The 25,365-nt window shown below is 41.8% G+C and overlaps 1 protein-coding gene across 1 annotated transcript in view; it reads right to left on the bottom strand.

The window, feature by feature from the left end:
* Positions 1-25,365, bottom strand: part of LOC309552099 (teneurin-2-like) — a 1,659,581-nt gene that overhangs the window by 127,220 nt on the left and 1,506,996 nt on the right. The window contains exons 17-20 of the mRNA XM_082252878.1: positions 24,571-24,832; positions 19,421-19,688; positions 7,458-7,601; positions 1,032-1,281 (exon numbers count right to left, since the gene is read on the bottom strand). Of these exons, the coding sequence (XP_082109004.1) occupies positions 1,032-1,281; positions 7,458-7,601; positions 19,421-19,688; positions 24,571-24,832 (924 nt within the window). The remainder of the gene's footprint in view (positions 1-1,031; positions 1,282-7,457; positions 7,602-19,420; positions 19,689-24,570; positions 24,833-25,365) is intronic.

Here is a 25,365-nt window from a genome sequence, read left to right as displayed (position 1 = left end):
AGCACTGACCCTCCTCTTCTCAGGTCCCCGCAGGCACTTTTTGCCCCTCCTTCCAGCCAAGTGCCCCAGAGCAAGAATCCTGCAATGGGGTTACCAGAGCAGGTTCACTCCCGAACGATAGCTCTGCATTTCTATTGACACACAGAACCACGTCTCAGCCCCCCCCCCCACATCTCATTGGCTCACTGGCTGTGATTGACAACGGCTCCCGCTGCTGTCTTAGTCAATGAGGAGGGAGAGTCTCCAGAGAGCTGAGGCGCTCATGCACATTGTTGGAGAAAGAGCAGACTCAGGTAAGTATTAGGGGGGCTGGGGGGGGGGGTTGCTACACAGAGAAGGTTTTTTATTTTCATGCATAGAAACAAACACTTTAATTATAACAGTGGCTAATAGATAATGGTGTCTGAAAAATGTCTTGGAAATTGAATTATAACAACCAAAAAAAAAATAATAATAAATCTTCAAAGACATAAAATGACATTTAATCCTGAAGAGGGCAATGCAGAATAAACAAGCAACACAAATCATGTACAGCAAGTAAATGTGCTGTACATTTAAAGGATTGTCTTCTGACAAAGATAAATGTCATTCTTAGTCCAGAGGACATTAGCAGAGCTCAAAACATCTGTTCAAAGTGTCACTTTCTCCTTCACTGATGAAGAGGCCAGTAACACATTGCTCTTCAATACACCAAAGGACTCCCCATCTGTAGAAATACCCTTTGTAAGTCTTTCAGTGAAGAAATGTGGTATTTATTGAAGGCCATATTCATATTGTAAAAGAAATACAGTTTTTTGTAACTTACACTTTTAAACTAGATTAGGTGATAACTTATCTTTTTCAATATTGCTCAAGCAAACAGTTTGGACAAACACATAATTACAATGCTTCACTGTCTAAAAGGATTTTGTGTGTGATGAACTAGAACATTTGTGGTTTTGAGTTGTGTCAGGTCAACTATAAAATTCATATTAATAAAAGCATGCTGCCTGACATTCCAGCTAACTTTTATGTCAAGATGAAAATCTCACCGAAGTTCCAGAATACTGGTGACATTTCTGGAGGGGAAGATGCGTCGTATGTAATTAAAATCTCCCACAAAAAGGCTTCCATCAATTCCAACTGCAAGAGCCACTGGAGCCAATAGCTTGTTACCTTCAGCGAGGCCATTGCAGCTGGGGCAAGAGATACTTCTTCTACGCCCATTACCCATAATGCTCATGATTACAGCAGGTTGTTGGGAAAGAAACAGATTTTCTCCACTGCCTTTATGCAGAATACCTAGCAAAAAACATTGTCATTAGTATATCAATAGGAAGTGAACAAACTTGCAACAGCTTAATGTACACAACTAAACATATTTTCCCTTCCTTCTTATGCTTTTTTCCTTGACAGATTATCTTTCTTAAAGCCAATCTCTAGGCATATATAACTAAATACACACACACACATACAGTATATATGTATATATATATATATATATATATATATAGACAGACAGACAGACAGACAGACAGACAGACAGACAGACAGACAGACAGACAGACAGACAGACAGACAGATAGACAGATAGATAGATAGACAGATAGATAGATAGATAGATAGATAGATAGATAGATAGATAGATAGATAGATAGATAGATAGATAGATAGATAGATAGATAGATAGATAGATAGATAGATAGATAGATAGATAGATAGATAGATAGATAGATAGATAGATAGATAGATAGATAGATAGATAGATAGATAGATAGATAGATAGATAGATAGATAGATAGATAGATAGATAGATAGATAGATAGATAGATAGACAAAATAGGCTGCACTAGGTTAAAAACTGTGAAAAATATATAAATACAAGAACTAGCTGCCGGCACAAATATGCAGGATTAATAACATTTAAGAAACAAAAATAACAAGAGAAGTTCAGAGCTAATGCATATGTCAGTCCATTAGATGTCACAGTAAGTTCTCAAAAACACTGTGTAATGATTGGTGATACAAGAGGAGAAAGGGGTTTCCAAAAGAAGCCTTCACCAACAACCAGTCACACTGCCTCTTACCCGTTATTGTGTACCCCTAACAAGGAAGGTCAATGGAGCACTGCCAGAAAAATCCTGGAATGATGTCACTGGATTAGATATCTGACTTCTCCTTAATAGGATATTAAACAACTGCCCAAAGTGTCTTCCCCAGTCTCTTATCAAGAACAAATTGCTTCCTCCACTGTGATCTCTACCATCTTCATGCTTCAATGCTTGCAATGGTAGAGATCACAGTGGAGGAAGCACTTTGTTTTTGATAAGAGATTGGGGAAAACACTTTGGGCAGTCATTTACTATCCCATTAAGGAGAAGTTGGATATCTAATCCAGTGACATAATTCCAGGATTATTCTGACAGTGCTCCTTTGACCTTCCATATTGGGAGTCCACAATAAGGGGTAAGAGGCAGTGTGAACTGTTGTTGGTGACAGCTTCTTTTGGACACTCCTTTCTTGTATCACCTATCTTTACACAGCGTTTTTGAGAACTTACTGTGACATCTAATGAACGCTGCAGTTAACCAATATACATTCTGTTTGCTTCCTTTGCCCCAGCCTCTGATTGGACAGTTAGGCCCCATTCACATGGGTGTACCAAACTGTACACCCTTGCTAAAGACCATTCTCACCTGGGATGCACAGGGTGCACAGGTGTTTAGTGCAGCTGCGTGCAGGCAACCTGATAGGAGGCTGGCTGCATGGATCTCCAAGTGCTCCTTGGAGAGCCAGTAGTCACATTACTTGCTTTCTTTAGTATATATATACTGGCCATATGGACTTTCTTGCCAGTTGATATTTCTGTCACTTTATTGCATATATGGTTTATATGCACTGATCACTTTTAGTGCACATTTTTGCACTGTATTTTCCATCATCACTTTTATGTGCATAGATCACTTTATTGCCTAATTGTTTTGGTCAAACAATTCACTTGTTTTTGTGCACATTGCCACTTTAATCATTATATTTTTTGCACTATATCACTTTGACAGCTTTGAGTGCACTAGTTCACTTTATATATAGATATATATTATTTCCTGTCTTATTTATCTATTTGAGGAGTTTTTAGTTATTTATTCTATGTTGCACCACTACATATTTATTATATTGGTCACCAATTTATATATGTTAATTTTACACATACGTATTTATACATATTGTTCACCCACTGTATTTATTATATTTTTTATATCTTATTGGTTTACCACTGCATACACCAATCAACTTAGTTCACTGTCAATAGGCAGCGCCAATACCCTATCCCACTTTCATTTTATATATACAGGGAGTGCAGAATTATTAAGCAAATGAGTATTTTTGAGGATTAATTTTATTATTGAACAGCAACCATGTTCTCAATGAACCCAAAAAAACTCATTAATATCAAAGCTGACTATTTTTGGAAGTAGTTTTTAGTTTGTTTTTAGTTTTAGCTATTTTAGGGGGATATCTGTGTGTGCAGGTGACTATTACTGTGCATAATTATTAGGCAACTTAACAAAAATCAAATATACAGTATACCCATTTCAACTATTTTTTTTTACCAGTGAAACCAATATAACATCTCAACATTCACAAATATACATTTCTGACATTCAAAAACATCATCAACATTGCGTGCAGCAGCAACCACATACTCCCAGACACTGTTCAGAGAGGTGTACTGTTTTCCCTCCTTGTAAATCTCACATTTGATGATGGACCACAGGTTTTCAATGGGGTTCAGATCAGGTGAACAAGGAGGCCATGTCATTAGCTTTTCTTCTTTTATACCCTTTCTTGCCAGCCACGCTGTGGAGTACTTGGACGCATGTGATGGAGAATTGTCCTGCATGAAAATCATGTTTTTCTTGAAGGATGCAGACTTCTTCCTGTACCACTGCTTGAAGAAGGTGTCTTCCAGAAACTGGCAGTAGGACTGGGAGTTGAGCTTGACTCCATCCTCAACCCGAAAAGGCCCCACAAGCTCATCTTTGATGATACCAGCCCAAACCAGTACTCCACCTCCACCTTGCTGGCGTCTGAGTCGGACTTGAGCTCTCTGCCCTTTACCAATCCAGCCACGGGCCCATCCATCTGGCTCATCAAGACTCACTCTCATTTCATCAGTCCATAAAACCTTTGAAAAATCAGTCTTGAGATATTTCTTGGCCCAGTCTTGACGTTTCAGCTTGTGTGTCTTGTTCAGTGGTGGTCGTCTTTCAGCCTTTTTTACCTTGGCCATGTCTCTGAGTATTGCACACCTTGTGCTTTTGGGCACTCCAGTGATGTTGCAGCTCTGAAATATGGCCAAACTGGTGGCAAGTGGCATCTTGGCAGCTGCACGCTTGACTTTTCTCAGTTCATGGGCTGTTATTTTGCTCCTTGGTTTTTCCACACGCTTCTTGCGACCCTGTTGACTATTTTGAATGAAATGCTTGATTGTTCGATGGTCACGCTTCAGAAGCTTTGCAATTTTAAGAGTGCTGCATCCCTCTGCAAGATATCTCACTATTTTTGACTTTTCTGAGCCTGTCAAGTTCTTCTTTTGACCCATTTTGCCCAAGGAACGGAAGTTGCCTAATAATTATGCACACCTGATATAGGGTGTTGATGTCATTAGACCACACCCCTTCTCATTACAGAGATGCACATCACCTAATATGCTTAATTGGTAGTAGGCTTTCGAGCCTATACAGCTTGGAGTAAGACAACATGCATAAAGAGGATGATGTGGTCAAAATACTCATTTGCCTAATAATTCTGCACTCCCTGTAGTCCTCGACTATAGTTAAGGGAGGCTGCAGCCTATCTATTTGTTATATATCCTTAGCGCTGAGTCTACCACCCTTATAAAAAAAAGGCATATTACAACCTTTGCTGAGTTGCGCTGATAATGATTAGTGTCCATACGTTAAGCAATGTATGGCTCGCTCACTTCCTGACCATATTGTCATAGGGGTATCCCAAAACACAAAAGGCTCCACATAGTGTAAAATTGTTACCACTTTATCAAACAAACCATTTTAGATTGCACTTACATCAAATTGGTGTCAAAAGCACCTTAAAAACAAAAGCGCTGGCCGGCACATAAGCAACAACCTGTCCTTCTGGGACACTACAATCGCAGTGATGTCAGCACCGCTTAGCGTGAGAAGTTGCAGGAGGATCCACAGACACTATTAAAGGCCCTGGCTGGGTATTAAGCCACAAGTGTTACTAACCTCCTGTAACACAAGGTCAATATGAGCTGGTAAGCGAGCATTTTTGCTTTTGGTGGTGGTGGTGCTATTAAGGATCACATTTCTAGGTGGCAGATGGTGGTGATATTCAATCAAAGACATATCTTCACATGTGGACTTCTAATTCTAACATTGTTTAATGTATGGACAATATTCATTATTAGTGCAACTCATCAAAGGTTGTATTATTGGAACTGTGTATATCAGAAGAGTTGCTGCTTCAGTATTTTTATGAAAAAACAGCATTGTTTTCACATTAGTGCGGTTTATTTTCCCTTTTAGCCTAAGAAATATAATAAGAGAAACATTTTTTTTTATTTTGGAATGAATATGAAATGGGTAGGACTCCTGCAAGGTCTTCTTTAGAGGTATCTGTCCCAGTTGAGAGATTTTTCCTTTACTTTCTGTCCAGTAGAGACAACAGGATATAAATCCCCTTTCAGACAATTGTCGACAGAGCAATTGTCCCCACTTGAAGATTTCACTTCTTCTACTTTTCTGGTAATAAAATACAATTCTGGAATTTCCTTTGCTTTTAGTCCTGGTGAAAGTGGTCACCAAGACAAATTGAGAGAGTGTAGCTACCCAACAGGGACAAAGACAGCTATAAAAACCTAACAATACAACTCTTCCACACTATTAAAACAAGGTTTTTGAGTTTACATACATGTTAATCATAAACACAATTTCTACAGAAGCAATCATCCAACCAAATGCCCAATTACAATTTTGTAATGATACGATAAAATGATAACCATCCTGAGCGTTTATACACAGATGTACGATAGGAATAAAAGCACTTTGAAAATAATGTCCTCAGTCAAAACACTGGGGAAGTAAATTAACACCTAAATGTCACTTACAATCCAATAAGTATAGCTATATCCACCAGCTACTACTCAAACCTCCATAAAGCCACAATTATACTTGACACCATTACATTAATATGTCATGAGTGAACACTACAATGTCTGACTTTACAGTATTTTAACGGTTAAGACTAGAATAGTATAATACCGCACATAATTAGTTGAACTGTCTGTCTAGAGATACAATTAAAGTGGAGGAATTGTGCTTGCAGTCTGGTAGTTTGGATGGCAAATACAGATACAGAGTTAGTAATTAAAATGGTATTTTTTCCATATTTCTGGTTATAAAAGTGGAAGCAAATTGATTAGAGATCCTTTCTCCCAAGCATAGATGTTAAGAGACCCTGTTACCAACTTCAAAAACTGCAACAAAAGCGCACAAAACATAAGTATTTTAAATGCTTCTTGCAGCCATGTATTTCCTGTTCAGAAATATTTTTCCAGCTTGCAAACTGCCTCTGAACTTGGAAACAGAGGTGTATAAAATACAGGAGCATACTAGTCTGTAAATGTTTCACTGCTTGAAGTGCACCTAGATGGAATTGTGCAAATTCTTGGTAGATCAAACACTATTGCTAAAGAGCAAAGGACCAAGAACCCTAATATATAATTGTTCAGGGTGATAAAAATCCTAAGTCCAAAAGTCCTGTATGAAAGATCAGATATTAACTGTGATGGTCTGCTGCTTGTACAAGCACTATTTTCACTGAAACAACTTTTGGTGTAAATATGTGTAAATGGACATGGACAAATAATAAAGTGCTCATAAGAAAAGGAGAAATATTTATGCCAGTTATTGGATCTTTTATAGGAAAATTTTGACCTGTCATATTATGGTTGACCCATTTACTAAGCCTGGTTAATTTTGTAACTAGCTTAAGCTTGGCTAAGCTCCTAAGAAAGCATTATCAACCATTGTTATAAATAGGTGCTATTTTAAGCTTGCTGTTCTTTAACTCAGTGTAACACTAAATATACACTGCTTCTGCCATATATTGGACCAAGCTTACCTTCGGCTAATGAAGGATGGGGCAATTTTTCAATAGCAGTATAAATAGAGAGGTTGGGTAGGACACAGGTACAAACACTACCTGAGATCTCTGAATGGATGATGCAAGGCTCCTTATTGTCTACCTACGATCTTTGATCATTTATACATTTTATACAGTACATTATTCTTGTACAATGAGAATGGTATATGGTTCCTAGTTACCAATATTTTCCTAGTTTTGTATTGAAACAAGCCCTAATATTAGTAATTCATTGTATGCTTTGGACAAGCTGTTGTTATGGAAAGTGCTCACTTAGAATTTATACTTACCGCTTTTTACATTTAATATGTGGTGCTTATCTAATGACCAGCCTCCAAGGTTTGAGGGATCCAACTCATACCCTTGTAATGCTGCTGTCCTCTTTTCCCATAATATAAGACCAAGACATGTTTCATACTCAAAGCCTACAGACACTGAAATAAAGAGGCAAGATGTAAAGCATTATGTTTTTCTATGAAGATGGAAGCAACATTGCTATAAAATATCTAAAACATTAATCAGAAATGCACAAATACGGATATGTAAGATATATTAGCAAAAGTCTAATGCTTTAGGTAATTATTAAAAATTACCAAATATATATGTTTTTTGAAAAAGCGGTATTATTATAACATATAAATCAGAACACTTTGAATAATAGAGGCCTGTCGCTACATTTTTTTTCTTCTGTACGCTTATGGTTTAATAGTTCATCTTTTTTCTATCGCTTAGAACATTTGCAGCATGTTGATAAATGATGCTATCGGTTCTTTGTACTTTTGTATTCTTTACAAGCTGATGCTCCGAATCCAAGATTTGCAAAGAGATCTAATAGCAATTTCAAAGGTTTTAACATCATAAATATATATCTTAATTCATTTTGCTTTCCAATTAATTTGTGAGGCTATAATTTGGAGATGCTCTTTTCCCAAAGGTCTTAAGTGGAATTTTACAATAATATCTTGTTAGCAATGTCAGGTTGGAATGAGCCATGAACAGCTTTGTTGTGTTGATAATAATAAAATTAGACATGAGTGAGAGACTAATAAGGAATTTTCAATAATTAGGGTGATGATTAAACAAACTCGTCAGTGCTTGCAAATTTTCACTTGCTTATTTTGTCATAGTTTGGACTTTGCTTGGGAAAAAGAAAACTGCTAACTGATTTCTAAACATGGCAACTTTCCAGAGAATGAATACTGGCAATAGAGATGGTTAATGGCAAAAATAAAAATGGCAAAAATAAAAATCAAGGTGGGACTATGGCTACAGTGCAGACTAACTGATAATTTGTTGTCACCAATTTTTTTTATATAAACAAACATACTGGGGTTGATTTGCTTAAGGCTACATTCACACCTGAGCGTAGTGTTTTTCGCGCGTTTTTTACCGCGATTTTTGCGGCGTTTTTTACCGCGATTTTACCGCGATTTTTACCGCGATTTTTGTGCAGGCGTTTTTAGATTGAATAGAGATCAATGGAAAACGCCTGTAATCTGCCCAAAAAGAAGCTCATGTACTTTTTTGAGCGTTGGGCGTTTTGTATACAGCGTCAAAACGCTCAGATGTGAACAGGGGCCATTGAAATGAATAGGATTTGTCTTGTTGGGCGTTTTGAGAGCTGATCCTAGAGCAGAAAAACGCCCCAAAAACGCCCCAAAACGCCTAGATGTGAACGGAGCCTAAAGAGAGTGCAAAATCTGGTGCAGCTATGCATGGTAGCCAATCAGCTTCCAGGTTTTTTTTTCTAATTGAACAAGCTGAAGTTAGAAGACGATTGGCTACCATGCACAGCTGCCCCCGATTTTGCACTGTCCAGTTTTAGTAAATCAACCCCACTGTATATCCCACTGTATGAAATTAAAGCATTACAGTGAGCAACCATAGCAACAGCGTAACAGACAGCAGTTTGTCTTAATACGGACATACTCTAGACACTATCATACTGTACACACTGAAACAAAAACAGTGGATATATTTTACTACCTACTGTGCTAAATATTTTATAATCTCTATTAATATAAAACTATTAGGCATTTTTCTATTTCTATAAATAAGTATTTTTTTTTTTAAGTTTGTTTAACCAAGCTGCATAATCCACCTGATGCATTTCAAGGAGAGACGGGTAAAATATATCATCCGAAGGAGACTGTCAGGACCTGGGCTTGAACTTGGGACCTCTTCTGTGTCTGGCATTGATTCATCTTGCTGAGCAATCTGGGATGCTGGATAGCACCCTGCTTGATTTGTTGTACAATCCTGCTTGATCTATTGGACAACCCTGACTTGTGTCTTGATTGCTATTGAACCTTGAGCTCCTTGCTCCTCCCATGCACTTCCTATATAAGCCTTGCTTTTGCACTTCTTGTTGCCAGATTATTGTGGTCTGATCCTGCATACTACTTGAGCTACTTCTATTGCTGTTTGGAAAACGATTTTGGCTTGTGACCCCGACTACAAAACTCTCCTCCTGCATCGACCTTGGCTTGTGACCCAGACTTCAAAACTCTCCTCCTCATTGACCTTGGCTTGTGACCCCAAGACGGATTATTGGTCTAGTAATTCAGACTTTCCTAAGTCTCGCAGACCTGAGAACTGAGCTTGCCTGACCTTGTCGGCCATTGGTCCCCACTAGTTACAGGTATTCTCCAACAGAGACACAGGCAGCAAAAAATAATCTGATAGTGATTTTAACCTAATGTTTTGGGTATACATACACTTTAGGGTTGGAAAAATATTGAAGTTAAGTTCAACTTCTCACAATTTCTGCAGCTTTGGTCATTGAATGTCCAATTGTGCAAAACCAATTCTTTGGTTTATGTTGGTGACACTAGGCTGCTTGAAAATGAGATTACAAATAGGGTTGAGCGGACACCTAGATGTCCGTGTTCGACGGGTTCGGCCGAACTTTAAAAAAAAGTCCGGGTCCGTGTCCCGGACTTTTACCGAACTTTTCCCGGACACCGAACCCCATTGAAGTCAATGGGGACCCGAACTTTAAGGCACTAAAATGGCTCTAAAACACAAAAGGAAAGGGCTAGAGTGCTGCAAATGGCAGCAAAACGTAATTAAGAGCATGGCAAGTGCTCTGCAAACAAATGTGGATAGGGAAATAACTTAAAACAACAAAAAAAAACAGAAAAATAAAAAAATGTTCTTCTTCATCTCTGAAGGACGAGGCCCATATGGAGTAGGAGGGAGGTTGAGGTGGTGGTGGATGTGGCGGTGACATAGGCATGCGCACAGGGTGTGCTGGGTGTGCCTGGGCACACCCTAATCACCTAGGGCACATAGCATTGCCAGTGAGGAGATGGGAAAGATCTCCCTCGGACCTGCTCTGCTCTATTTCTCTTTGCCTACAGGTACATGGCCCCGATACATTACTCTCCCTGCTGGCAAACACATGCATGTGTATTTCAACTTTGGGGTGCACACCTTAATGCAATAGGCTGCGCACACCTATGGGCGGTGTAGGTGGAAGCGGCGGTGGAGGAGGACCAGGGCCGGATTAAGAGCATCATGGGCTTGGTGCTGAGGATTTTGAAGGGCCTTAAGGGCCGTGCCTTGCCATGCACCCAGAGGAGGAAGGGTGCAGCCATGCATGCCTAATTCAACATGGGATGCTGTCTCTGAAGCCCATAAACACATCCATGCATCGGCAACTGTCCCTCCTTGTCCGGCCTTCGCGCTGTGTGGGGAGGTTCTGAGGGTGCTGCCTGGGGAAGCGAGCATAGAAGCCAGACTTCTGGGTTTACAAGTGACAGAAGAGCGGTAACAGTGAATATGGCCAACCCGGGGCCTATATAAAAGGTAGGGGCCTGGAGCTGCAGCTCCAATAGCCCCTACGTTAATCTGGCCCTGAGGAGGAGGACAAGGTAGCCAACACTGCTTCTTTTCACAAATTTTAAATGAGGGTACACCCCAAAAGAGTGAGAAAGAGCAAAAATGGAACAATGGGTGGGTAAGGTTGGTACCCATTGCTATTCTGCACAAGGTACGGAAAAGTCCCGTGGGATCCATGCCTGGTTCATTTTAATGAACGTGAGCTTGTCCACATTGTCTCTGAAAAGGCGGCTGCGCTTGTCTGTTATAACGTGCTAAATACCCGTTCAGATAATACACTGGCTGCAGGGCACGCCAGCACCTCCAAGGCGTAAAGGGCAAGCTCAGGCCATGTGCCCAATTTGGAGACCCAGAAGTTGAAGGGGGCAGACCCCTCATTCACTACATGTAGGCGTGTGCACACATACTGCTCCACCATGTTGGTAAAATGCTGCCTCCTGCTAAGACGTTCCATCTGAGCTGCTGGTGCTGCTGTTTGTTGTGGCGTGCTGACAAAGCTTTTCCACATTTCGGCCATGCTAACCCTGCCTTCTGAGGTGCTGGCGGTGCCCTGGTTGCGTTGGCGACCTCCTCCTCCTCCTCCTCTGCCTTGTGCTTCCACTGCGGCCCCGCTGTCAGATGGGAATGCCAGCAGCATGGCGTCTACCAGCGTGCGCTTGTACTCGCGCATCTTGGGATCGCGCTCCAGTGAGTGAATTAAGGATGGTACGTTGTCCTTGTAACGGGGATCCAGCAGCGTGGCCACCCAGTAATCAGCACAAGTTAGAATGTGGGCGACTCGGTGGTCGTTGTGGAGACACTGCAGCATGTAATCGCTCATGTGTGCCAGGCTGCCCAGAGGCAACGAAAGGCTGTCCTCTGTGGGAGGTGTATCGTCCGTGTCCTCTGTATCCCCCCAGCCACGCACCAGTGATGGCCATGAGCTGGCCTGGGTGCCACCCTGCTGTGAACATGGTTCCATCTCCTCCTCCAGCTCCTCCTCCTCCTCATCCTCCTCATCCTCCAGAACTGTGCCCCTGCTGGACAATTGTGTCCCTGGCGTTTGTGTGTGCAGGAACCCACCCTCGGAGCCCCTTGCGAATGACTGCCCTGAAAGCCTTGGAAATGTTACCTCTTCATCCTCCTCCTCCTCCTCATCCTGTGCCACATCCTCTTCCATCATCGCCCGAATTGTTTTTTCAAGGAGGCATAGAAGTGGGATAGTTAAGCTGAGAACGGTGTCATTGCCACTGGCCATGTTGGTGGAGTACTCAAAACAGCGCAACAAGGCACACAGGTCTCGCATGGAGGCCCAGTTATTGGTGGTGAAGTGGTGCTGTTCCGCAGAGCGACTCACGCGTGCGTGCTGCAGCTGAAACTCCACTATGGCCTGCAGCTGCTCGCACAGTCTTTCCAGCATGTGCAAGGTGGAGTTCCACCTTGTGGGCACGTCACATATGAGGCGGTGAGCGGGAAGGCCGAAGTTACGCTGCAGCGCTGCCAGGCGAGCAGCAGCAGGGTGAGAAACGGCCCGCACTTTCTGCAGCAGCTCTGACATATCGGGGTAGTTTTTAAGGAACCTCTGCACCACCAAATTCAGCACATGCGCCAGGCAAGGGATGTGCGTCAAACCGGCTAGGCCCAGAGCTGCTATGAGATTTCGCCCAGGCCGGGCTTGAGGCTCGCTGGCAGCAACCACTCATTTGTCTGCTGTTCCATGCTCCTCCACAACTCCTGCGCGGTGTGTGGTTTGTCCCCCAAACAGGCAAGTTGTAAAACTGCCTGCTGTCGTTTACCCCTGGCCGTGCTGAAGTTGGTGGTGAAGGTGTTACGCTGTCCGGATGAGGAGGCGGTAGAGGATGAGGAAGCGGAGTAGGAGGAGTTAGGAACAGGAGGCAAACTGAAGCGCCCTGCAATCCTCGGTGGTGGAAGGACATGCGCCAAATTGCTATCCGCCTCAGGCCCATCCGCCACTGCATTTACCCAGTGTGCCGTTAGGGAGATATAACGCCCCTGACCGTGCTTACTGGTCCACGTATCGGTAGTTAGGTGGACCTTGGCACAGATGGCGTTGCGCAGTGCACACCTGATTTTTTCCCCCACTTGGTTGTGCAGGGAAGGGATGGCTTGCCTGGAAAAGTAGTGGCGGCTGGGCACGACGTACTGTGGGACAGCCACCGACATAAGGTTTTAAAAACTGTGCGTCTCCACCAGACGGAATGACAGCATTTCAAAGGCCAATAATTTTGAAATGCTGGCATTCAGGGCCAGGGATCGCGGGTGGGTAGGGGGGTACTTCCTCTTCCTCTCAAGTGTTTGGGAGATGGAAAGCTGAATGCTTCCACGGGACATTGTGGAGATGGTTGTTGGTGACCCAGGTGGTGGTGTTGCTGACAGATCGTCTGTTTGCGGGGTGGCAGGTGCCGGTATCACTACAGATGTGGCTGGAGCGGCCGAGACTGCAGCAGAAGAGGAAGCAGGATGAGCCAGAGACGTTTCTTGGTTTTGAAGGTGTGTACTCCACTGCAGCTCGTGCTTTGCACTTAGATGCCTGATCATGCAGGTTGTGCTCAGGTTGAGAAGGTTTATGCCTCGCTTCAAGCTCTGATTGCACAGGGTGCAAACCACTTGTGTCCTGTCATCAGCACATTTTCTAAAGAACTTCCACGCTAGAGAACTCCTTTGAGCTGACTTTGGTGCGCTCGTTCCCTTGCTGCGTTGGGCAGTAGCGGGCGTAGTGTCTAGGGCACGGCCGCTCCGCTTCTGCACCCTGCTCCCTCTTCTGCTGTGCTGGTGGCTCTGTGCGACCACCGCCTCTTCCTCCAAACTACTCAGGTCACCTGCATGACGTTCATTCCATGTGGGGTCGAGGACCTCATCGTCCTCCACATCATCTTCCACCCAGTCTTCACCCCTGCCCTCCTTGTCGGTCTCCACAATGCTGAACGCCGCAGCAGTTGGCACCTGCGTTTCGTCATCATCGGAGACGTGCTGCGATGATCCTTGCATGTACTCATCTTGAGAAATAAGTGGTTGGGCATCGCTGCACACAATCTCTTCCACTTCTGGGGCAGGGCTAGGTGGATGGCCCTGGGAAACCCTGCTGACAGAGTCATCAAAATGAAGAAGAGACTGCTGTATGGCTTGGGGCTCAGACTGCTTGCCTGATTTGCAAGGGGGTGAGGTGAAAGACGGTTGGACATGGGCTGCAGGTGCCAACTGTGACCTTTCTGCAGTAGACTGGGTGGGAGACAATGTGAAGGAACTGGAGGCACTGTCAGCAGCAAACCAATCTACTATCGCCTCCACTTGTTCTGGCCTCATCACTTCTAGGGGCGTATGATGCCCTACCAAATACTGATGCAGGTTCTGTCGCCTACTCACACTTGAGGAAGGTGTTTCACTTGTGCGTGTAGCTGGCACAGATCGACCACGTCCTCTCCTTGCAACAGGAGCTCTACCAGCAGCACCACGACCCAGGCCACGGCCCTTATTTGACGGTCTCCTCATATTTCAGTAATTTAAGATCTTGCCCTAGAAAGGTTTTTATTGAATAGCGGAATAGGAAATATGATCCAAAAAAGTGTATGTATCTCGCACGTACAAAACCACACTAGGCCCCAATTACTATTGTTTCTACCCCTAAAAGGATGGATGAGGAGTAGGAAGGAGTATGGAACAGACAGCACCCTCAAATCTTCAGAAGTATGAGATGAACCTCAAAAACTTGGAAAGGTGGATCTCACACGTACCGACACAGACTATCACGCAATTTAATTGATCCCCAAAGGTTTTAATTGAATAGCGGAATAGAAAATATGATCAAAAAGAAAGTGTATGTATCTCACACGTACACCACCACACTAGGCCCCAATTACTATTGTTTGTACCCCTAAAAGGATGGTTGAGCAGTAGGAGGAGGAGTATGGAACAGGTAGCACCCTCAAATCTTCAGAAGTATGAGATGAACCCCAAAAACTTGGAAAGGTGGATCTCACACGTACCGACACAGACTATCACGCAATTTAATTGATCCCCAAAGGTTTTATTTAAATAGCGGAATAGAAAATATGATCAAAAAGAAAGTGTATGTATCTCACACGTACACCACCACACTAGGCCCCAATTACTACTGTTTGTACCCCTAAAAGGATGGTTGAGCAGTAGGAGGAGGAGTATGGAACAGGCAGCACCCTCAAATCTTCAGAAGTATGAGATGAACCCCAAAAACTTGGAAAGGTGGATCTCACACGTACCGACACAGACTATCACGCAATTTAATTGATCCCCAAAGGATTTAATTGAATAGCGGAATAGAAAATATGATCAAAAAGAAAGTGTATGTATCTCACACGTACACCACCACACTAGGCCCCAATTACTATTGTTTGTACCCCTATAAGGATGGTTGAGCAGTAGGAGGAGGAGTATGGAACAGGCAGCACCCTCAAATCTTCAGAAGTATGAGATTGTGTTCACTGTACCCCACAAAGATTGTGTTCACTGCACCCCACAAAGATTGTGTTCACTGCACCTCAAAAAGGATTTTGTTCACTGCACCCCACAAAGATTGTGTTCACTGCACCCTAAAAGGATTTTGTTCACTGCACCCCAAAAAGATTGTGTTCACTGTACCCCCCAAAGATTGTGTTCACTGCACCCCACAAAGATTCTGTTCCCTGTACCCCACAAAGATTGTGTTCACTGCACCCCACAAAGGATTTTGTTCACTGCACCCCAAAAAGATTGTGTTCACTGCACCCCAAAAAGGATGTTGTTCACTGCACCCCAAAAAGGATTTTGTTCACTGCACCCCAAAAAAATTGTGTTCACTGCACCCCACAAAGATTGTGTTCACTGCACCCCACAAAGGATTTTGTTCACTGCACCCCAAAAAGATTGTGTTCACTGTACCCCCCAAAGATTGTGTTCACTGCACCCCACAAAGGATTTTGTTCACTGCACCCCAAAAAGATTGTGTTCACTGTACCCCCCAAAGATTGTGTTCACTGCACCCCACAAAGATTCTGTTCACTGTACCCCACAAATATTGTGTTCACTGCACCCCACAAAGGATTTTGTTCACTGCACCCCAAAAAGATTGTGTTCACTGCACCCCAAAAAGGATGTTGTTCACTGCACCCCAAAAAGGATTTTGTTCACTGCACCCCAAAAAGATTGTGTTCACTGCACCCCACAAATATTGTGTTCACTGCACCCCACAAAGGATTTTGTTCACTGCACCCCAAAAAGATTGTGTTCACTGTACCCCCCAAAGATTGTGTTCACTGCACCCCACAAAGGATTTTGTTCACTGCACCCCAAAAAGATTGTGTTCACTGTACCCCCCAAAGATTGTGTTCACTGCACCCCACAAAGTTTATGTTCACTGTACCCCACAAAGATTGTGTTCACTGCACCCCACAAAGGATTTTGTTCACTGCACCCCAAAAAGATTGTGTTCACTGCACCCCAAAAAGGATTTTGTTCACTGCACCCCAAAAAGGATGTTGTTCACTGCACCCCAAAAAGATTGTGTTCACTGCACCCCACAAAGATTGTGTTCACTGCACCCCACAAAGGATTTTGTTCACTGCACCCCAAAAAGATTGTGTTCACTGCACCCCAAAAAGGATTTTGTTCACTGCACCCCAAAAAGGATGTTGTTCACTGCACCCCAAAAAGGATTTTGTTCACTCCACCCCAAAAAGATTGTGTTCACTGCACCCCACAAAGATTGTGTTCACTGCACCCCAAAAAGGATTTTGTTCACTGCACCCCAAAAAGATTGTGTTCACTGCACCCCACAAAGATTGTGTTCACTGCACCCCACAAAGGATTTTGTTCACTGCACCCCAAAAGATTGTGTTCACTGCACCCCACAAAGATTGTGTTCACTGCACCCCACAAAGGATTTTGTTCACTGCACCCCAAAAAAAAAATTGTGTTCACTGTACCCCCCAAAGATTGTGTTCACTGCACCCCACAAAGATTCTGTTCACTGTACCCCACAAAGATTGTGTTCACTGCACCCTAAAAGGATTTTGTTCACTGCACCCCAAAAAGGATGTTGTTCACTGCACCCCAAAAAGGATTTTGTTCACTGCACCCCAAAAAGGATGTTTTTCACTGCACCCCAAAAAGGATTTTGTTCACTGCACCCCAAAAAGATTGTGTTTACTGCACCCCACAAAGGATTTTGTTCACTGCACCCCAAAAAGATTGTGTTCACTGCACCCCAAAAAGGATTTTGTTCACTGCACCCCAAAAAGGATGTTGTTCACTGCACCCCAAAAAGATTGTGTTCACTGCACCCCACAAAGATTGTGTTCACTGCACCCCACAAAGGATTTTGTTCACTGCACCCCAAAAAGATTGTGTTCACTGCACCCCAAAAAGGATGTTGTTCACTGCACCCCAAAAAGGATTTTGTTCACTGCACCCCAAAAAGATTTTGTTCACTGCACCCCAAAAAGGACGTTGTTCACTGCACCCCAAAAAGATTGTGTTCACTGCAGCCCAAAAAGATTGTGTTCACTGCAGCTCACACACAGAAAAATGGATGTGGATCACTGACACCTGCCTATCTCCTATCCCACACCACACAGCAATATCGATTGTAGTTTGTAGAACACAGTTTCCCTAAAATTCAGCAGCAGCAGCCTCTCCCTAAAAGGATTGAGAAGAGATCGTAGATCAGGATTGAGTGCAGAGTCACCCCACCCCCCACACAGCAATATCGATTGTACTTTGTAGAAGACACTGACCCTATAATTCAGCAGACTCTATCCCTAAAATGCCTACAACTCGCCCTGCCTAAACACTCCGACCTGTCCCTCAATTCTATCCGGACACAAATGGTTTTTTCCTGCCTGTCTTTCCCTAATCAGCAGCCAGCACATTGATGTGTGCTCTGTCCCTGATCTAAGCAGCAGAATGAAGACGCTGCGGCTGCCTGGAACTTATAAAGACTTGGTCACATGCTTCAGACGGCCAATCACAGCTACTGAGACATTTGCAGGCATGGCTGGGATGGCTTAAGGCACACCAGTTAAACGATTGTTGATTGGCTGTTGAAAGCCCGCCATGAAAAGAGCGCCAAAGCATGCAAAACCCGGAAATAAAACGACCGAACACGGATTTTTACCCGAACATACAGTAAAGTGTCCGTGTCCGTGTTCGGGTAACAAAAATCCAATTATTCGGTACGAACACGAATAATACAGTCCGTGTCGCTCAACACTAATTACAAAGACATTGGAGTGATGTTAAGCAATACTAGTATAGATGCAAACAATCCTGTAATAGTACATTTTTTCTGCATAAGGTCATCAGGTACATGACCTTTAAGGAATGCCATTGGCCAAGTAAAGAAAACAGACTAGATGATTAAACACATCACTTTCTATTTCTCCTATTTCCATTATATACAATGATTTGTATGGATTTCTTTTGACAATCTTTTAATTTGTTGTGTATGAGCATTTATTTTCTCTGAGTTTATTTTATATCCTTTTCATTCATTATAATACATGGCACAATTGCTACCTTTAGCTAGTGCTACTACCAGCATTACCAGCAAGGATGGTCCAGGATCACACCAAATTACACACAAAAGTATTAATATTAATGCAAAGGCAGGATTTGCTAAATAAAACTGATTAAATTGATAAATACCTAATATTTTTAACCTTGGGGTTAAAATGTTATGTTAGTTTAAACACATCACTGTGAAACTGAGCTGCAACTAAAAGGAACAAAACATCAAGTTTAGCCATTCTAGATTCTAGAGCCAGTAACCATTATTTCAGAGAAAACATATTTCCTTAAAGTAGTTCTAAAGTTAGAAGGGTTTTTTTTTATTTTAATGCATTCTATGCATTAAGATAAAAAAAAACCTTCTGTGTGCAGCAGCCCCCTAATACCTACCTGAGTCTCAGCTCAACCCAGAGATGTTGCACGAGGGACTTGACTGTCGGAGACTCTCCCTCCTCAATGACTGGGAGTCAGTCAGCCAGTGAGGAGAGAGAGGGTATGAGCCACAGCTCCATATCTGAATGGACTCATGGAGCTGTGGCTCGGCTCAGGATGCCCCCATAGCAAGCTACTCACTGTGGGGGCACTCAGTAGGAGGGAGGGGCCAGGAGCACCAAAGAGGAGGATCGTAGCTGCTCTGTTCAAAATGAATATCAATATCCTACATACATCATGGACCATCGTGGAATAATATATAAAGCATTGATCCTGATGGCCCATTTGTCTAGCAGGATATAAAAATTGTAGTATTTAGAGGGTTGCTGGTTGGATTAATGTGGGCATAGCAGCCACAATTCTCTTCTATTCAGTGTACCTCACTCACTCTCCTTGTTCATAATTCTGTCAATGTTGTCAATTCTACAATATAAAACTATACCAAGCAAACCAAACTCACCTACAGCATCTGACAGTCCATACACCCTTTGACCATAAGCATCACTTTTATCCCAGACAAATGTATAAGCTAAATTTGGTGAAGCCTGGAAGGTCTTCTGGAACAAATGTCCTTCAACAGCCACCATTAAATGGACCTTGATGAGATTAACAGGAACCACAGACTGGGTCATTGTAATTTTTAACAGGGACTTGTATCTAGGGGTTCGAGAACTCAAATAGCAAAGTCTGAGGTTTGAGCCTGGCATCTCTATCTCTTCATGGAGAACCTAACAAAAAAAGAAAACATTCAATATGAAGCTTCTAAAAAAAAAAACAACACTTTTCACATTACTATTCATATACTGAAACAAGTGTATAAGCAGTACCACAATTAAAATATCACACTAATACAGGCTCACTTGCTTTCGCTTGTAAAAGCTGATTTGTATTTAAATTAAATGACATTTGTCATAACAGCTACTGATTTTTTCAAATTGTTTTTTCATTCGCTGCAGTTTTTTAAAGTGAAATTCTAGCTTTTTACCTATCAGACTTTAAGTATTTTAATTATTTTAATAATTCTCTGTCCGCAATATTTTTCTTATGCACATAACAATATTTGGTATTCAGTCACCCCTTCACATACTTCTTTATTTCTGAGTCTAATGTAAGTTAAACTTGGAATAACTGTCAGTGATGATCAAGTTGTGGTCATTCTAGCTGCTGTTTGTTTTTTTATACATGCCCTGGCATTTATTAAACTACATCCTGAATAGAGGCATATTCACCAAGTGCTAACTGACAGCTTAAGATGTTATTTTCTACCAGCACCATGGCTAGCGAGTTTCAACGGAAAACTAAAAAGTTGGCTTTCAAAATCTCACACTTATGTCCAAATCACACTGGAGCTTAACTAAACTGTTTATACCAAAAAGGCTGGGAATAAGGAGAATAAATGGAGAGAAAAAGGACTGGATAATTAACTGTGTGATAATTTGAATTAAATGATTGTAGCCCTTCCCTCAAAACAGGATATTATGAGATTGGAAAACAAATGAGCAGCTTGGTAAGATTCTACTCATACATGCACATATTCAGTATAAGGTTGAAGCAGTTGAAGCATTTAGTTAAAGAAAAAAAAATAAAACAAATTGTTTTCACTGGAATCATAGATTAAATAAAATCAGATGTTTCTTGCCTGTACTTGGAATTATCATTTACAGAAATATATATCTATTTTACAAAAGTAGAAATTAACTAACTATTTCCCTTTTGAATAAGAGATAGTTTGTGCTTGGGTCATTTATAGTGTTTTGCAGTTGCAAAAGTGTATAGAACAATGGCTTAGAAATTGTCCAAGCATTAAAACTAAGAGAGTCCTTTTTCTGATGAGTGCAGTTATACTATCATAAATTAATGTAATTATCCTCAACAATGTAATCAGCCACGCTTGTGCTAAGAAATAGTCTAAGTAAATGTATAGGGGCTCTACACGTATATTTTCAAATATCATAGTAAGAACTAAAATAAAGGCTTTATTTTTGCTTTTGAGCAGAAGGCTGAGCTTTAGACTACTTTAATGTCTTAGGGGCTGATTTATAAAGCAGTGGTGTGGCAATACCAAGCACTTACTGCTTCTTTAAAATCAGATGCCCCCACGTTTTAAAGCACTGCAAGTGCTTTACACATGTGCATTGAGCTCTCCTGATTTGCAACTTTGAATCCAACAAATTGCTACTCTTCTTAATGGAAAAGTGTAAAAAACAACAAGAAGGTAGAAGTAGAGCACAGTCACGTGACTTGTCAAAATCACATGATGGGTTCTCCTCCAATCAATCTGTATTAGGCAGGGAAAGCAAAATCAGCTTTCCCTTATAAATAGCCCCCTTAATTTACTTCTTTATTAAAAAAGAAAAAAAAAAAAAACAACAACAAAAAAATAAACTGTTGCTTACACATTTCTTTACTCATCAGCAGTGACTAATCCCAGTTTCCCTTTTAGATGGCCCAGTCCCTCAAAGGGTGCCAGACAACAAGCAGTTCTGCTCCACTGCCTTTTTTTATGACACAGTGTGTTAGTGTGTGTGTGTGTGTGTTTGTGTGAGTCTGACCGATGGTCATGGGGTACTCATTGATCTGGAATATATTGTGCCCAAACTATGCTTTTGGCAAGAAAGGATCCAGAAGGAATGTGGGCACTACTTTAATAGGTAATTCACACATCCTGTTATAGACATTTTCATATCATCATTGTGCAGGTCCACACACTGTTGTCCTTTGGTTTCAGCGTTCCTATAATTTTTTTTTTCCAGTGTATCTGACATTTTAGGCCTACCAGACCACTGTACCCACTGTCCCCTGACTGCCATAGTAGAGACAAACTCCCAAGCAAATATTAAAATCCTATGTATAGCTTATAAATATGCAGGAGTTACGCATGTGAGAAACTTTGTACTTTCTAACTAAACACCAAACCTTTAATTTAAGTGACACTGCATTAGCCTCCTGCCATCCGCGCTACAGCCTATATATGGCTGCAGCGCGGACTCAAATTTTCGGGAGGCCGTTTTTAAACGGCCTCCCAGTGACACGCCCCCCGCGCGCTCCCGCGAGCGCGCATCGGGGGAATCTGTGTCGGCCGTGTCCCTTGGACACAGCCGATCACAGATCGTGGTGAATGGCCAATCACAGCGGCCATTCACCACGTGATCACCACCAATGTATACCACCAATATGTAAACATATGAAATCATCTCTCATCGCCAGCGCTCCTTCCTCACACAGAGCCTGCGTGTGAGGAAGGAGGGAGAGCTGCACAGCGCCGGGGACACAGAAAAAAGTAATCAGGGCACCGATCACCAGTGCCCTGATTACTAGAGGTACACCAAACACACCTTCAATGCCCACAGTGCCCACCATCAGTGCCCCCCATCAGTGCACACAATCAGTGCCCATAGTGCTGCCAATCAGTGCCCATCAGTGCCTGCTCATCTAGGCACTGATGAGCACTGACTGGCAGCACTATGGGCACTGAGTGTGGGCAATGATGGTGCTGCCCATCAGTGCTCATCAGTGCCGCCCATCAGTGCTCATCAGTGCCACCCGCCAGTGCCCATCAGTGCCACCCGCCAGTGCCCATCAGTGCAGCCCGCCAGTGCCCATCAGTGCCGCCCGCCAGTGCCCATCAGTGCCGCCCGCCAGTGCCCATCAGTGCTGCCATCAGTGCCACCTCTCAGTGCCAGTCAGTGCCACCTCTCAGTGCCAGCAGTGCCGCCTATCAGTGCTCATCAGTGCCGCCTATCAGTGCTCATCAGTGCGGCATATTAGTACCTCCTCATCAGTGCCACCTCATCAGTGCCCATAAGTGCCACCTCAGCAGTGCCCATAAGTGCCACCTCATCAGTGCCCATCAGTGCAGCCTATCAGTGCCCATCAGTGCCGCCTCATCAGCGCACATCAGTGAAGGAGAAAAATTTACTTATTTTCAAAATTTACTCGCAGAAAATAAGAAAAACTTTTTTTTTTTCAAAATTTTCTGTATTTTTTCTTTTTTTTTTATAAAAAATAAAAAACCCAGAGATGATTAAATGCCACCAAAAGAAAGCTCTATTTGTGTGAAAAAAATGATAAAAATCTTATATGGGTACAGTGTAGCATGACCGCGCAATTGTCATTCAAAGTGTGCGAGCGCTGAAAGCTAAAAATTGGTCTGGATGGGAAGGGTGTTTAAGTGCACAGAAGGCAAGTAGTTAAAAACAAAGATACCTACTAACCACCCAACCACCTCTACATCTACAAATTCCTTCTTTTTTTTTGTACTACTGTGATCTAACTTGCTGTTAGAGGGTGGTTGTGTTTGTTTCTCATGATCCTACTGTCCAAATGTATGTAGGAACATAGCCACCCCTTCTCTTACTCGCCTCCAAGATGGACTAGGGAAATTGACTATGAGATTTGTAGTGTGCATAGAGCAGTACACACGACTACAACTTACGTACACTGCTTCAACAAAATGGTGACCGTCTGCACACAGACACTGACTCCCTGCTGCATGAGTGTGAATTGAATGGGTACAAGATGGCTTCAGCTCCTTTTATTCACCTGTAGAGAACTCCTCAGACGTGTTTTGCTCTTTTCAGGGTCTAATTGTAGAGGCCTGAAAAGAGCAAAACATGTCTGAGAAGTTCTCTACAATTGGAGAACAAGAGTTGAAGTTATCTTCTACCCATTTCATGTACACTCATGCAACAGGGGGTCAGTGTCTGTGTGCAGGCCATTTTGTTGAAGTCTACTGGAACCTGACAAGCTGATCCTGTCTGTCTTTCACTAGTCTATCTACATGCTGATCCAACTGATACAAGTTTTGGGGGGCATTTGAGCGGTACTATTTTCACTGTTATTGGCAACATATGTAATGTACACTGCTTGTTCCAAACAAACAGACATGGGGGGAAAGGAGATGTTCAGGACCTCACAGAGGACTTTACAAAGAGGCAGAAAATTAAATGACCATTTAGTAGCAAATGTGCATGAACAAGAAGTTATTTAACCTAAACTAACCCATACATGAAGAGCTAGTACTTAGTTAAAGTTAACAAATTTGTTATGCATAATAAATAACTTATTTAAAAGTATGGTTCATATTGTTTATTTTCTGTATAAGAACTAAAACACTTTCTGGTGTACTTCTAATTTTGGCAACTAAGACTAACCTTGCTATAACCTTATTTTCACACAATAAAAATCACAGCACTCAAATTATTCCTCCAGGAAATATATTTTTCAAAAAAGTATTACAAAGTTGTGAGATTCTGGAGTTCAGTTTGTAATGTATAAATGATAAACCTGAATTACAAAAGAATACAATGTTGTTCTTATTATCTGTGTATGACTTTTTGTACTAACCCTTAGCAATTTAAGATGTAACGTACCTTTGGAAAATACAGTTCTATGGAGACTACATTGTATTGCAAACCTGTAGATGAACCTCTGCATTTCAAGTGAAATAAACAGGAACACAGTCTTGTGATCCCTTTGAAACCATAAAAATATCTACTCTGAAATGGTAATTTGTTTGTTAAGTATGCGGATGTGCATTTTCATTGAGTATTACTTTTTTTTTTTAATGCTTTTATGTGTGTACATAAAGGATTGTTTCATGCTGAATACCTGTGTTTCTGGAACAATAGGATTCCGTCTTGGGGAAGAGCTGAAAAAGGTGGAGAAGGGAGAAGAGATTATAACTGGATCAGGCCTCACAAAACCACTTAAATCACAGCTAGGGATGGTATTTTCCTCTGTCTTCATTGCCAGAGTATCCATAGCATAAAAGCTGTTCCATGGAAGCCAAACCGTCCTTTCTTGGTTCATGAAAGGAGCTCTCTCAAAGTGAAGTGTCAAGGATGCTCCACCATTGGCTATTAGATCAAACCTAGAAAGACAAATAAATGACATACATTAAAAAAAAAAAAAATATATATATATATATATATATATATATATACATATATATATATATATATATATATATATATATATATATATATATATATATATATATATATATATATATATATATATCCATATATAATATTTTCTATAATCTCTAAAACCTTAGTTTATTCCTCCCAAGAAGATTGAATGGTTGAGACATTCAGAAAAAATGCATGGTCATCAGACTGCATATCTTACAGTAAAATCTTGGCATGTTTTTACCACAGAATTCATACAAATTAATAGGCATGCATCTATACATGCATCACCTGCTAAACTACTACATTGTAGATTAATGCACCCTAAACTACATGTTGTAGGCATACAACTCCCACAAAGTCCAGTGTCTCTGGAATCATTAGTTGCTAAGACAAAAGTAAGGAATACACTGATGAGTGAAAGAAGTACATATTTAACCAGGATCATTAGTTAAGAAACTATTAAGAAACAAGACTTTTGGATACCTTGACA

Source organism: Pelophylax lessonae (genome assembly GCF_965119305.1).
Source record: "Pelophylax lessonae genome assembly, chromosome: 4".
Lineage (NCBI taxonomy): Eukaryota > Metazoa > Chordata > Amphibia > Anura > Ranidae > Pelophylax > Pelophylax lessonae.
Note: the sequence above shows the minus strand (reverse complement) of the source record. Positions and strands in the feature narration are given on the sequence as shown.